The sequence below is a fragment of the Magallana gigas genome, chromosome 4, assembly GCF_963853765.1.
Source record: "Magallana gigas chromosome 4, xbMagGiga1.1, whole genome shotgun sequence".
Classification (NCBI taxonomy): Eukaryota; Metazoa; Mollusca; class Bivalvia; order Ostreida; family Ostreidae; genus Magallana; species Magallana gigas.
The window spans coordinates 20,577,405-20,590,107 of NC_088856.1; the positions used below are offsets into that span (position 1 = coordinate 20,577,405).

General features: G+C 31.7%; 1 protein-coding gene across 1 annotated transcript; it reads right to left on the reverse strand.

Moving 5' to 3' along the window:
• Nucleotides 1-6,564: 6,564 nt before the first annotated feature.
• On the reverse strand, nt 6,565-12,236 carry LOC117682393 (uncharacterized). The gene is made up of 5 exons (XM_066081617.1): nt 12,014-12,236; nt 11,213-11,317; nt 10,363-10,396; nt 9,952-10,085; nt 6,565-7,949 (listed from the first exon to the last, which is right to left on the reverse strand). Exons 1-5 carry the CDS (start codon nt 12,162-12,164, stop codon nt 6,835-6,837), a joined length of 1,539 nt encoding a protein of 512 aa, XP_065937689.1. The 5' UTR covers nt 12,165-12,236; the 3' UTR covers nt 6,565-6,834.
• Between the last annotated feature and the right edge of the window lie 467 nt (nt 12,237-12,703).

Here is a 12,703-nt window from a genome sequence, read left to right on the forward strand (position 1 = left end):
CCCTTTAAGGAGAAAGAGAGTTGAGAGTTCAACCTCCGACTCTATCACCGATGACTCTACAACATCATTTGATGACCCCCAACTCAACCAGCTAAGCTCTTTACTTTACGACCGCACCAACATAATCGGGGCACCAAACAGGTTATCAATTTGATAATGCAGAAACCATTTATCAAAACCTGTATAAGTGAACTTTTTATGCCCCATATAAAATCCCTTCAAAGTGAGACAAAATAACTAAATGACCCGATCGATGAGATGGAACAGCACTCTCGTAGAACTTGTCTTAAATTCTCACCCATTCCTAAGGTAGGAACCAGTGAAAATACTGATAGCTTACAATGTATGTCATCAACCTGGTATTACCCAAGAAGTCATCCAAAATTTGGCTGGACCGAATAGAAAGAACCCATCGAGTCAGGCTGCGCAAGAATAATGGCAAATCAAGAGACTTAATCCTTCTTAAAAATTACAACCACAATCCGAGTCCTTCATCAAAGGTTTTCATAAACGAGGCGTTGACTAAACTAAGATTGACTATCCTATTTGAAGCTAGTAAACTTGTCCCCTAACAAGCTTGTCAATAGTGTGTGGACTTATGATGGTCGCATCATTGTTAAACTGGATTAAAACCGAGCAATATTCACATCAGAGGATGACCTTGAAAAACTGCAAATGCGTCTGGAGCATCCCTTTGAATATGATGAGCACTTGGCCACTTATACTCTCGTCTCTGCAAGGGATTTAGTCGTTTAGTCGTGATGAATTCTGGCTACTAAAGCTGTTGCTCCATAGCCGCCAACATCTCTTGGTCTTTTTCAGTTTGGCCAACGTTATAACCTATTCCCAAAAATCGAACAAACGATCTGTATATTTTCATTTTAACACTCGCATGTATTTTTTCATCATTGTAACTTAGAAGCATAACAATTTATGTTTTCTGTATGCATAACTGAAAAGCCACTGAAAAAAAACAGTCAATTAACACAGAATCAACAAATTATAGCATGCTTTTTCTTTGTGTACACATGTCCAGCTAAGACTGCACGTTCGATGGCACGGGTGCGGTTTTGGATAGCATGCACGTTTCTACCTCACATGTTGACTTTTTGTGAAGTGTAGGTAGCAGCTAATAGTGAGAAGATTAACATTCCAGATCTTTCGGTACCTTTGCGTCAAGATAACAAAGACAGTCATACATCCTTGTCGGTGATGATGCAGTTGCTTTGTGGACGTGGATGATGATGCCATTTTCCAATCATAATCTATTACCTGATGACGGATTTTCAACTATAGCCTGTAGAGGTCAACGAGGGAAGTTGAAATTGCTTTATTGGTTTTTGCAAACCGCCTCCAAATCTTGTTCACAACTATGCGTAAAAAAAGATATCGTTACAATCATTGCATTTACATGTTGTTTTCTTTATAACCTCATACAAATCCGATATTCAATTGACCTCCAGGTGAAATCTCACTATCTCACCCAAAAATAGTAACGTGTGATTATTTTTTCGTATTATTTTACATTATCTAAGTTTCCTGACAACATTTTGTTATGGCGTTCTAAATTTTATTTTTGATTTTTTCTTCTATACGCTACAAATAGTGCAGGTCAAGAAAAAGCTTGTTGCATATTTGCTAAAAAATGAATAGTCATTGGTGGTTTGTTGACTTTATTTAACTATAGAACGAAAAATGAACAAGATGGAACTTAAATGTAAACATTTTATCTTTTAAAGAAATAAACACTAGAAACAAAAGTCTTTAAAATAGTTGGATTTGTTCGCTTTCAAATAGTTTTCTATGGAGCTTTAACGAAATATCTTCATGATCATTTAATATACAAATTATTAACTTGCTTAAATCACCCTAATATTTTCCTTTCATGCTTAAGAAACAATCCTTTACTGGCTGAGTAATCATATTCCAGTTTTTATTTTTGTCAAATTCTAAAGATAAAATCATCGTTATTATATAATAAAATGAGTCAAGATGAGTCAGCAATAATGAAGAAGGCTACACTTCTTAGTTTTCCCCTATAATAGGCTGGGAATATGATATATATCATTCTGATGTTTTAATGTACTATGTGATGACTACTAGAGTGACTGGTACGTGTAATGCAATTTACAGTGAAAATGAATTGATAAATTGGTAAAATCTCGGGAAAAACAATGAGCACTAAAACATTCAGGTCTGTGAATACTTTTTAACAAATTACTTTATTGTAAACAAAAAGATACTAGTGTGCCCTATCAGTGACTATCCTCTTTAACTATTTAATACCAAAAACTGCTGCAACATATTCATTAAATGATGCCAAATAATAAACCCACCAACAAAAAACCAATGAAAATGCAGTCAAATCATCTGCAACAAACAGTCAAAGACCCACTGATGATACTTAACACGGTGAGGGAGCCACAAGATCAGCTATCACACCAAACAAACCCCCTTTAAGGAGAAAGAGAGTTGAGAGTTCAACCTCCGACTCTATCACCGATGACTCTACAACATCATTTGATGACCCCCAACTCAACCAGCTAAGCTCTTTACTTTACGACCGCACCAACATAATCGGGGCACCAAACAGGTTATCAATTTGATAATGCAGAAACCATTTATCAAAACCTGTATAAGTGAACTTTTTATGCCCCATATAAAATCCCTTCAAAGTGAGACAAAATAACTAAATGACCCGATCGATGAGATGGAACAGCACTCTCGTAGAACTTGTCTTAAATTCTCACCCATTCCTAAGGTAGGAACCAGTGAAAATACTGATAGCTTACAATGTATGTCATCAACCTGGTATTACCCAAGAAGTCATCCAAAATTTGGCTGGACCGAATAGAAAGAACCCATCGAGTCAGGCTGCGCAAGAATAATGGCAAATCAAGAGACTTAATCCTTCTTAAAAATTACAACCACAATCCGAGTCCTTCATCAAAGGTTTTCATAAACGAGGCGTTGACTAAACTAAGATTGACTATCCTATTTGAAGCTAGTAAACTTGTCCCCTAACAAGCTTGTCAATAGTGTGTGGACTTATGATGGTCGCATCATTGTTAAACTGGATTAAAACCGAGCAATATTCACATCAGAGGATGACCTTGAAAAACTGCAAATGCGTCTGGAGCATCCCTTTGAATATGATGAGCACTTGGCCACTTATACTCTCGTCTCTGCAAGGGATTTAGTCGTTTAGTCGTGATGAATTCTGGCTACTAAAGCTGTTGCTCCATAGCCGCCAACATCTCTTGGTCTTTTTCAGTTTGGCCAACGTTATAACCTATTCCCAAAAATCGAACAAACGATCTGTATATTTTCATTTTAACACTCGCATGTATTTTTTCATCATTGTAACTTAGAAGCATAACAATTTATGTTTTCTGTATGCATAAAAAACGACTCATCGAATTTCATTTAATATATTAAGGAATCCAATCCATAATAGCCCAAGATTCAATGAATCTGCTTGCATGACAGATATGTATGGGCTTAAAACTCAGTATACTTGAACATAATTTTCCTATTTATATCAATATAAAAGAGTAGAATGTGTCCTAATTAATTACCTTTTTCCTTTTTTTGAAGAGTTGCCCCTCCCTCATCTTCGCTGGCCAAGGGTTTTTGATACACTACGCTTCTCATGGCTAGCGAAGATGCCCCCCCCCCTTTTCTTTTATTCTTTAAAAATTAATTCTAAAACAATACACGGTATAAAACTTATCGTTTTTGTATTCCTTATGACAAAATATATCTTTTTATCAAAGCATTTATCAATATATCTAGTATTTATATTTTTATTATAAAAAATGTGTTTGTCCCAATTAACCATAATGCAATCTTCATTAATTAATTACTTCTTAGTTAATAATATTTTTCAAAATTTCTCTAGTAAAATTTTTCTCTACTCTAAAATGTTTTAAATTAATATCAAAGTATTAAATCCATGATGGATATTCAAGGTTGGAAAAATTAGGTCCTAATATGGATCGGATACTTTAAACTTGTCACGTTTGTCAGAGGAAAAAGCTTCTTTATGTCCTGTTTATACTACTTCCTTCTTGTTCATTTAATACATATTAAATTATCTCCATTTAACTTAATCGGCATTTCCCTTGTTTTGATATGCCTTGTAAATAAGTGTTTAGTTCATCTACCACCTCGACAATAACTAAATATAAATGCATATAAAAAGTTTATTTTTATTGATTTTCTACTACAATTACTATCGTTCAACCCATTTTTATTCTTTTTTAAAACCAAAACGTTTAGCTCAAAGCAGCGATTATATATCCCTCCTTATACAATGTTACTTGATCATATCTGTTCACCCAGGAATACGTTCCTGTTGGTATGGACCATCTCGGTCATTAGCTTACACTTATTGCAATACGAAGGTAAAAGTAAAACTGTTTACATTTTTAAGTATGGAGGCTGTGCATAAAAACTTACTCTATATTTTTGATAATCATGACAAATTTTTTATGTACAGTATTTTGAACTATAAAACACAACCGATTTTACCCAATCTTGGTACGATATTGTCTTATACTTTACAGGTCCTAACTGTTTTGTATATAATTGATGGGATAAAAGTCAATTCTGACCTCACTTAAAGTTCATTTCTGTCAAATATTAAAATAGTACATAATAATGCTTTTGACCATAAGTTAAAGTGATATATTATTTTAACGAACTCTCTGATTATGACTTAAAGGGACTATCTGAGAGTCACCTGAATAGCACAATTTCTGATATAAAGGAAGGAAATTTAGTTTTGGGGATTTTAAAAGTCTTTTATGTTAGACCGTAATAGATTTGGAGATGGATTTATGATTAATGTTAAAAACATTTACAGTTTTCTATACGCAATGACCTTAATAGTCCAGATTTTCAAATTATGGGGGTAGAAATACACTTTATTAATTGCAAATTTCTTACTGGGATCATTTATAGACCACAAAAATCTAAGACTGATAAACTTAACAATTTAGCAGTATCATTAAATGATGCTATTGATACTGCTTTATCCATATTTTTGATGGGTGATTTCAATATTGATACGTTATCTTGCGGCAACAATGTATTTAAGCATCATGATATATCCTGGGAAAATTGAATAGATGAACAAAGTACTTTATTAGAAAGTATACAGATGAACGCTTCACGAACAATTACTTGTATTAGGCGAAACTCATCTCAACAATACACATATCAAGAGTTAGGCTAGAAAACACTTAAGAAAGGTAGAAATAACCACAAATTTATATTATTGTTCAAAATATTTAACAATTATGCCCCTATTTACTTAAACAGTTTGTTGCTGAATGTTTTCTATCACAAAATAACTACAATCTTCGAAACTACTTAACCTATCACACCCCAGTTACAAGAACAACAGGGTGATCTCTGAAATTGACAATATCAAGAAGGGGAAATTGATATGTATATAATAAAATGTTTTATATGTTTCATTGTCTGATCTCTTTTTGACCAGTTTACAATTTAATTATTACCAGGGGAGATCATATACTCCTGTATTGTAAGAGAATATATAATATTTTTGTAAAATATTTTGCCCCGTTTTGCATTATTGGCTATGTCATTTTAATAAATGACATTATGACATTTCACAGTCGTATATAAACAAATAGTATATATATATATCTTAAACAACGTGTCAGACGGACAATGAACAATGTTGATTATTACGATACTCGCACGTTTTGATCCACTGAAAATACACGATTTATTTTATGAATTTTAGGTTTCGTCGGTCTTATAATTCACCAGGGCGTGCAAGCAAATTTAGGACAAATTTAATACAGCGTTTAAAGGCTGATGCTCATTTGTGTGCACGGCCTGGTGTGTTTTACATGTAGGACCGACAATCTTTAAAAATAAGCATTTGATGCTTCAATTAATTGTTGTATTACATTGTACCTCCCTGCCTCGTCTACAAATGTTATTTATCCCTCAAAGTCATTGTGTTTTCCTTAGCATAAATTTGAATTAAAAGTCACAGTAACAGCCACAAGTGTAAACTTTGATTTCCGCTTATGTTCATCATTTAAACCTAACGATACCTGTGTGATGAATGGAGTTATGCAGTAGCTTTTCACACACTTTACATTTACAAGTGTGTGTTTCTTTTTCTAAGAGAAAAGACTTTTAAGAAATGTTAGCCACTTTTTAGGCTGTTTCTGATATTGAGACTATAACAAAATTATCAATTATTAAACCCTGGAGAAAACGGTCCTGTATATATATATATATATATATATATATATATATATATATATATATATATATATATATATATATATATATATATATATATATATATATATGGTTTGAGTGCAATATAGTAAAAACAAGATACAAATTGTATACAAAAGATGTAGCTTTTGCACTTTTGCCCTGTGGTCATAGGCTCGTCAATAGATTTTTAAAAGGTTTGTAAATAAAACACAAGATATATAGCATCAGTTTTGCTTTATTGTTTCAGAATATATTGACAGTGCAAAATTACAAAGAATACATCTTACATCATGAACGAAATCTAGACATTAATGACAATGTTGGCTAAACATATCAAAAGTGTCCTATGTCTCAACACCAATCCTTATTTTTTAACGCTTACTGCATCAATGCTAGTTAATGGGATCTGCATAAAAAAAATATAAAAAGAGGCAAATCCTCCTTTATATTAATATTTTTAGATTAATTAAAAATAGTACTAAATTCAATTCAGTCCCGTTGCATGTAATAAAATATTTTATTAATAATCAAAAATGTTTTCACTTAATTATTGAGATACACTTCCTAAACTTTTGTAAAACATTCTTTGTAATAATCCTCAACGTTTCTAAGACGGCTATGATCTTTTTTATTTATTACATACTTAAAGTAATCATTTTTGCAATGTTCTTTTACAAACGCTGTACAATCATTTGCTAAACTAACAAACACAATCTTTTTCATGATATTCAAATCAAATTCAAAGAAACCGTTTTCATCAGTCAACAGATAATAACCAACCATGCTTTCACAGTATTTCGATAAATCCTCATCCTCAAATTCAGTAGCATACCTTTTCTTTAAAGAATCTAATAGTTTCTTGTCAACATTTTTAACATTTATTCTTCCATCTCTAAGACACATGTACGATAATACCAAAAACTTTCCTCTTTCTTCTACTGTTTCTGCTTTTTTTATCGAAGAGATTTCTTCACTCATCATTTTCAGTGGATAACTAAGACATTTCTTCATTTTTTCAATGCTTGGCTGTTTGTACATCCATGACACAAATGCCGGAAAACCAATGCACGCATGTGATGTTACCAGCAATTCATTTTGCAATTCAATCATTTTCTCCATTGGTTCGCGGGATACATCATATCGCGATTTTAAAGTGTTTAACATAGCTAATTTCTCACTGTCTTCTCTTTCATTTAAATCTACTTGCACATTATAAAACTTATGGTTAAATTCGTTTTCATTACATATCCAAGTATATGAAGGAATGGCGATGATAACGGGCGTTTTTTTAGCCCTATCTATAAAGTCATTGAGAGCTTCAAGGGTTTCTTTGAATTTCTCAAGCAATTGTAACTCATAAAATATGTCATCGATTATATAGATATCTATTTTGTCACTCGCTCCAAAATGCAATTGACTGAGACTACAAATCACAGAACTTTCCTTGATGTTGCCATCCATGTGTAGATCATCGACTAAAGATTTCGCTAAAAATGTTTTACCAGATCCCTGAACTCCTGTAATCACTACCATGCCTTCCTTAGTAAGAAAGTCTTTCGCTTTATCAAACACATTTTTTGGTCTTTGGGCTCGGTTTGTTGTTTCTATAGGAGTTCCTTGCATCAGATCTATGGATTCTTCATCTCGTATACCAACATTTCTATTAGGTTGTCGACGACCTATGTATTGTTTGAAATGTGGAAATACATATACAAGTTTCACTTTTGTTAAAAACATTAAAAGTAAAAAATCTGAATTTCTTAGTTTGCAAAAAATATAATTGACAAAAAGATTGTACACAGGGGTTCAGAAACAAATTGAAATTTAAAAAAAAACATTCGTTTTAATATAATAAGAAAATAAAACAAGAGGCACACATGCCTTGACAGTCAACCGGGTATCATAACCCATAGAATGACTTATAGTCGCATGTTTGCATTTTACAATGAAAGTTTTATTTTGAAGTCTAAACCCTAAGCTAAGACTCCGCCGACCGTTACTCCCTTTAGTATTTGTTCTTTGAAAATCAATGATTCATAAAAATATTGCGGGAGGGAGGGAGGAGGAGGGGGGTTGGTTTGTTTGGTTCAAAAATTCGATTAGAGAGAGAGAGAGAGAAAGAGAGAGAGAGATAATTTGAATTTGAATCGCCACAATAAATCCTTTTTCTTGGTTCCGGGGATGAATAAACACAAAAATAAATCCAATGCTCAAACAACTTTTATATATATATACATATATATATATATATGTACATATACATGTATATACATATATATGTATATACACCTTAGCTCCAAATTGTAAAGATTTGGTAAAGAGAAATCTCGTGGCCTTTAGGGGATCTAAATTTGATTTCAGATCAAATTTTTTTGTCTTATATTTCTAATTGTTTACTTTATTGCATTTTCAAGCAATCAACTGAACATTAAATGTTATAGGTCAAGTTACATGCTAGACATAGAGATAAGAAATTATTTATTATGTTAACAAAACTCGAGTCTTTTATTTTCATCAAAAATTATACAAAATACAGAAATTACCATTTCTTTTACAAAATGACTCCTGGAAAACAAAATAAACTGGTCCATTGAGTTCATAAATCATATTTTGAACAGAGAAGCTTCATTTGATTAAAACATAATAATACCACACATGCGAAAACAATAACAAGACTCGTTTCCATAACAAAGAATTGCTTGTAACTCAATGACTGACTTTCAAATTTTGTAAGAATCGTTAATTAAACCCATATTTACCTTTCTAAATACTAAAATCAGAAAAATTACAGTTTTAATATTTTGAGCTTATATCGTTTCCCTTTAATAGCCAATCTTTTATAAATATAACAGTTTCCTTTATAATGGACACAAAATACAAACACCTTATTTCCACTAATAGACAATAGACAGGATATTAAAGTAGTTTTTGTATTTAAAAAAAAAACATACACTGTCAAGGACAAATATTCTGACCTCACATGTAATACTGAACTTGAAGAAATAGAAGCCTATTCTCTCTCTTGTAGGTACAGTTATGTCTAGTGGTGTATAGTGGAGTACAGTAGAGTGTAGTGGGAAACAGTAGGATAGAGAAGGTGTACAATAGATCTACAGTAGGGTACAGTGATTATGCAGTTAATGTCAGACGATGTCGATCAATTTCTGGGAACATGAATATATTTTGAATTCAGTAGTTTGTGCAAGTAGAGAACATTTTTTTCAATAATTTGGCATTCTCTGCATATTTGGTCTGGTCTGTGAGATCCCGGGTGTTTAAGCCATGATTTCTTTAAAGTTTAGATTCCCCTAATTATAAAGACGCTCAGACAAAAAATTGTAACAATTGGCTTTGCAGTTTTCAAGAAAAGTTAAACATGTAAAATTGTTAACTTGATAACACAAGAAGAAGTTAAGCATGTAAAATTGTTAACTTGTTAACACAAAAAGGACAACGTACAACGATAGAGGAAAACCAATTCGAATAGATCACCTGAGTTACTTAGCTGACCTAATTATTAAACGTTAATTAGATATCAATGAAGACGGCCTGCGTAAAATTTGAGTTTTGAATGAAAATTCAAAAATGTTAACCAATTTTTATTAATTGATAATTGATAAGTAAACGTGGGTAATTAGTTGTATTTTTAGCTCTAAACATGAATATTTTTAACAAACTTACATTTATAAAGTATTATACTAGCCACAACGACTGTAATTGTAACAAGTGTCACCATGGTCAAAGCGACGATTAATCCAATGTTGTGTTTGTTAGTGTCCGTGGCCTTTGTTGTGATAGGTGTCGTAGTACTAAGACTAAAAAATACAGGTTTTTCATTTGAAAATGACTGTTCATTCATTAGTATTAACACTCCTTGTAGTTATTGATATTAACTCTAAGTCGTGTAACATCGATCTCTATTACAAGTCATTTAATAGTTTTTTTTTAGAAAGAGAGGAAATGAAAATATAAAATCCATGATATTAAAAATTTTAAAGAAACTTCTGTCATTTAGAACATTAGAATATTCTCAATTAGATTTACGTTATTGTATATAGGTGGACACTTAAAAACATTATGAGATCATCTTACCTTTCTTTATCCATACTATATCTACAGGCGTATTCTACCAAAGTTAAAAATAAAAAGTTTTATATAAAAAATGCGAGATATAACACGTACATAAACATGATACAAAGACTTATTAGAAAAAAGCCTAGTCTGTGCAATTACACATCTGTATTTGATTTGCAATGTAATACAGATTTTTTGTGTTTTTCAACGATTGTTATTTATGATTTCATATACAAATTGGATAGATTTGAAATTTCAAGACAGGGTGCCCGTGCATAAATCAAATTGTTGTTTAGTCTATTTATTCAAACCACTTTATATATTGATAGGATATAGGTTTCTACTTATTGTTTATTGATGACCATTTGTTAAAATATAATATTTACATTTTGATTTTTTCATGAGATTAATGTATATTGATCGAAAAAATGAAATAACTACATGTGTGTATACGGACTTCACATTAACATTAATTTTAACTTCCTTATTTGTCTATGTAAAATAACTATTTCAAACAGGTCAATTTACATATTACTATATGTGATAAAGGATTTACGAACACTTTATAGTACAAAATTTAAAGTTTCTTTACTGCTCATAACCCCTAATGCACCGATTGAACTAGCAAGACAATTGTAAGTCTGTATTACAAAGTCGAGTTTCACATTTTTTCTGAAACTTTAAAAAAAAATATTTGCCTATCATTTCTTCCAATTTATCTAAACAATTTAAAAAAAGGAAAAATTTAATTGTTGTAAGAGATGTTTTCTTAACAGGTGTGTGTGTGTGTGTGTGTGTGTGTGCGGAATTGTACCATTAAGAAGTGAAGTGGTAAATTCAAATGTTTACCATAACTACATGTACATACCAACATCAATGTCATTCGACCGGTAGCTATGTAGCGGGCATCTGGTTTGCAAACAAGACGTGGTATCCAGTTTTTTCGCACCAACGTTAAAAACAGGACACATGTCTACAAATCAAATGAAATTTCCTGAATAAAAAAAACCCATTATAATCTAAATATAAAGGAAACAAATAGTTAAGCAGCTGCATGTTCAGAGTTTTAATATACTAGTACTATGTATACATGTATTATATGAATTGTTTAAAAATAGCACCTCCACATAAGATAAAAATTTAGTCATGTCCCGATTTTGTTTTATTCAAACAGAATAAAATACCAATGATTTTCAAAACACTAGAATTTTGATTCTATTTAAGAATCACCAAAGCAATGGAGAATTAAAATGAGATGTTCAAAACGACATGATACATAGAAATGAATTGAATAGATTTGAAAATATAAGTAAGATCGCTTTTAAAGACGTACATGCTTGAATGTTCGTCAATAATGAAATGCAGTAAAAATGTGTTTTTGTTTCTAGATGGACACGACACAGTTGGCATGAAATTATCCTACATACAGAAGCATGCACTAACAGAACAAGAAAAAATAAATGTTTTTTTTTTTTTTACATTAACCTTTAACGCTTGTAAAAGCGTTGTAGTAAAAACAATACACCTTATAATTATATGCCTTTAAAGAAACAATAACCATATTGAAATCAAACGAAGTTGAATGCACGATAGTTAACAAAATAATCAGTTCCAATATAAAGTGTAACTTCATCTACGTCGATCAATAAAGTTTCGAACAATAACAAACCCTTCTCCACCCATACTGGCTCGCTACAGACCCATCCGATTCTCCCATACTCGTCTCTCAAACAATGAAATTCGACTGGATAAGGACATCGATCACCCGCCACAGATGTCCAGTTGTGGTATGGACAACTCTCATCTATAACATTGAACATGTCCGAGTTTTTTGTACTTTCGGTTTGACTTGGTTTTTCCAACCACGTCAAAATTCAAAAAAAATATTGAGCGGAAAATATCAACAATAGTGCATTCCGAATACTTGCGCATGCCCAATTCAATAACTATGGTCTCGATTGTGGTTTTATTCGGTTTTTAAAAATCCGTCTGCATGTTTCACTAAGTACATAATGTAACACTCTCTAATTTCTCTGCGTTACACATTGCTTTATAGACAATATGCATTCGTATGCGTAGATATATAAATATTCTGATGCATAACGATCTTTTGATAATTCAAAATATAGTTATACACTGAATTATAGATAACCAAGTATTTTGAAGGTAAAGATATAAACATTGGCAAACAGATGTGAATTAATAGGAAAAGAATCCAAAAACAGTTGGTTGTTAGCTGATCAATACTTATAAATTTTGCTAACAAATTTCTGTATTATTGTATTTGAACACGTGCAATATTATGTCTGTAGGCTAAGATTATAAGTTATTATTGTAAAATTAATGAAAACCTACTTTC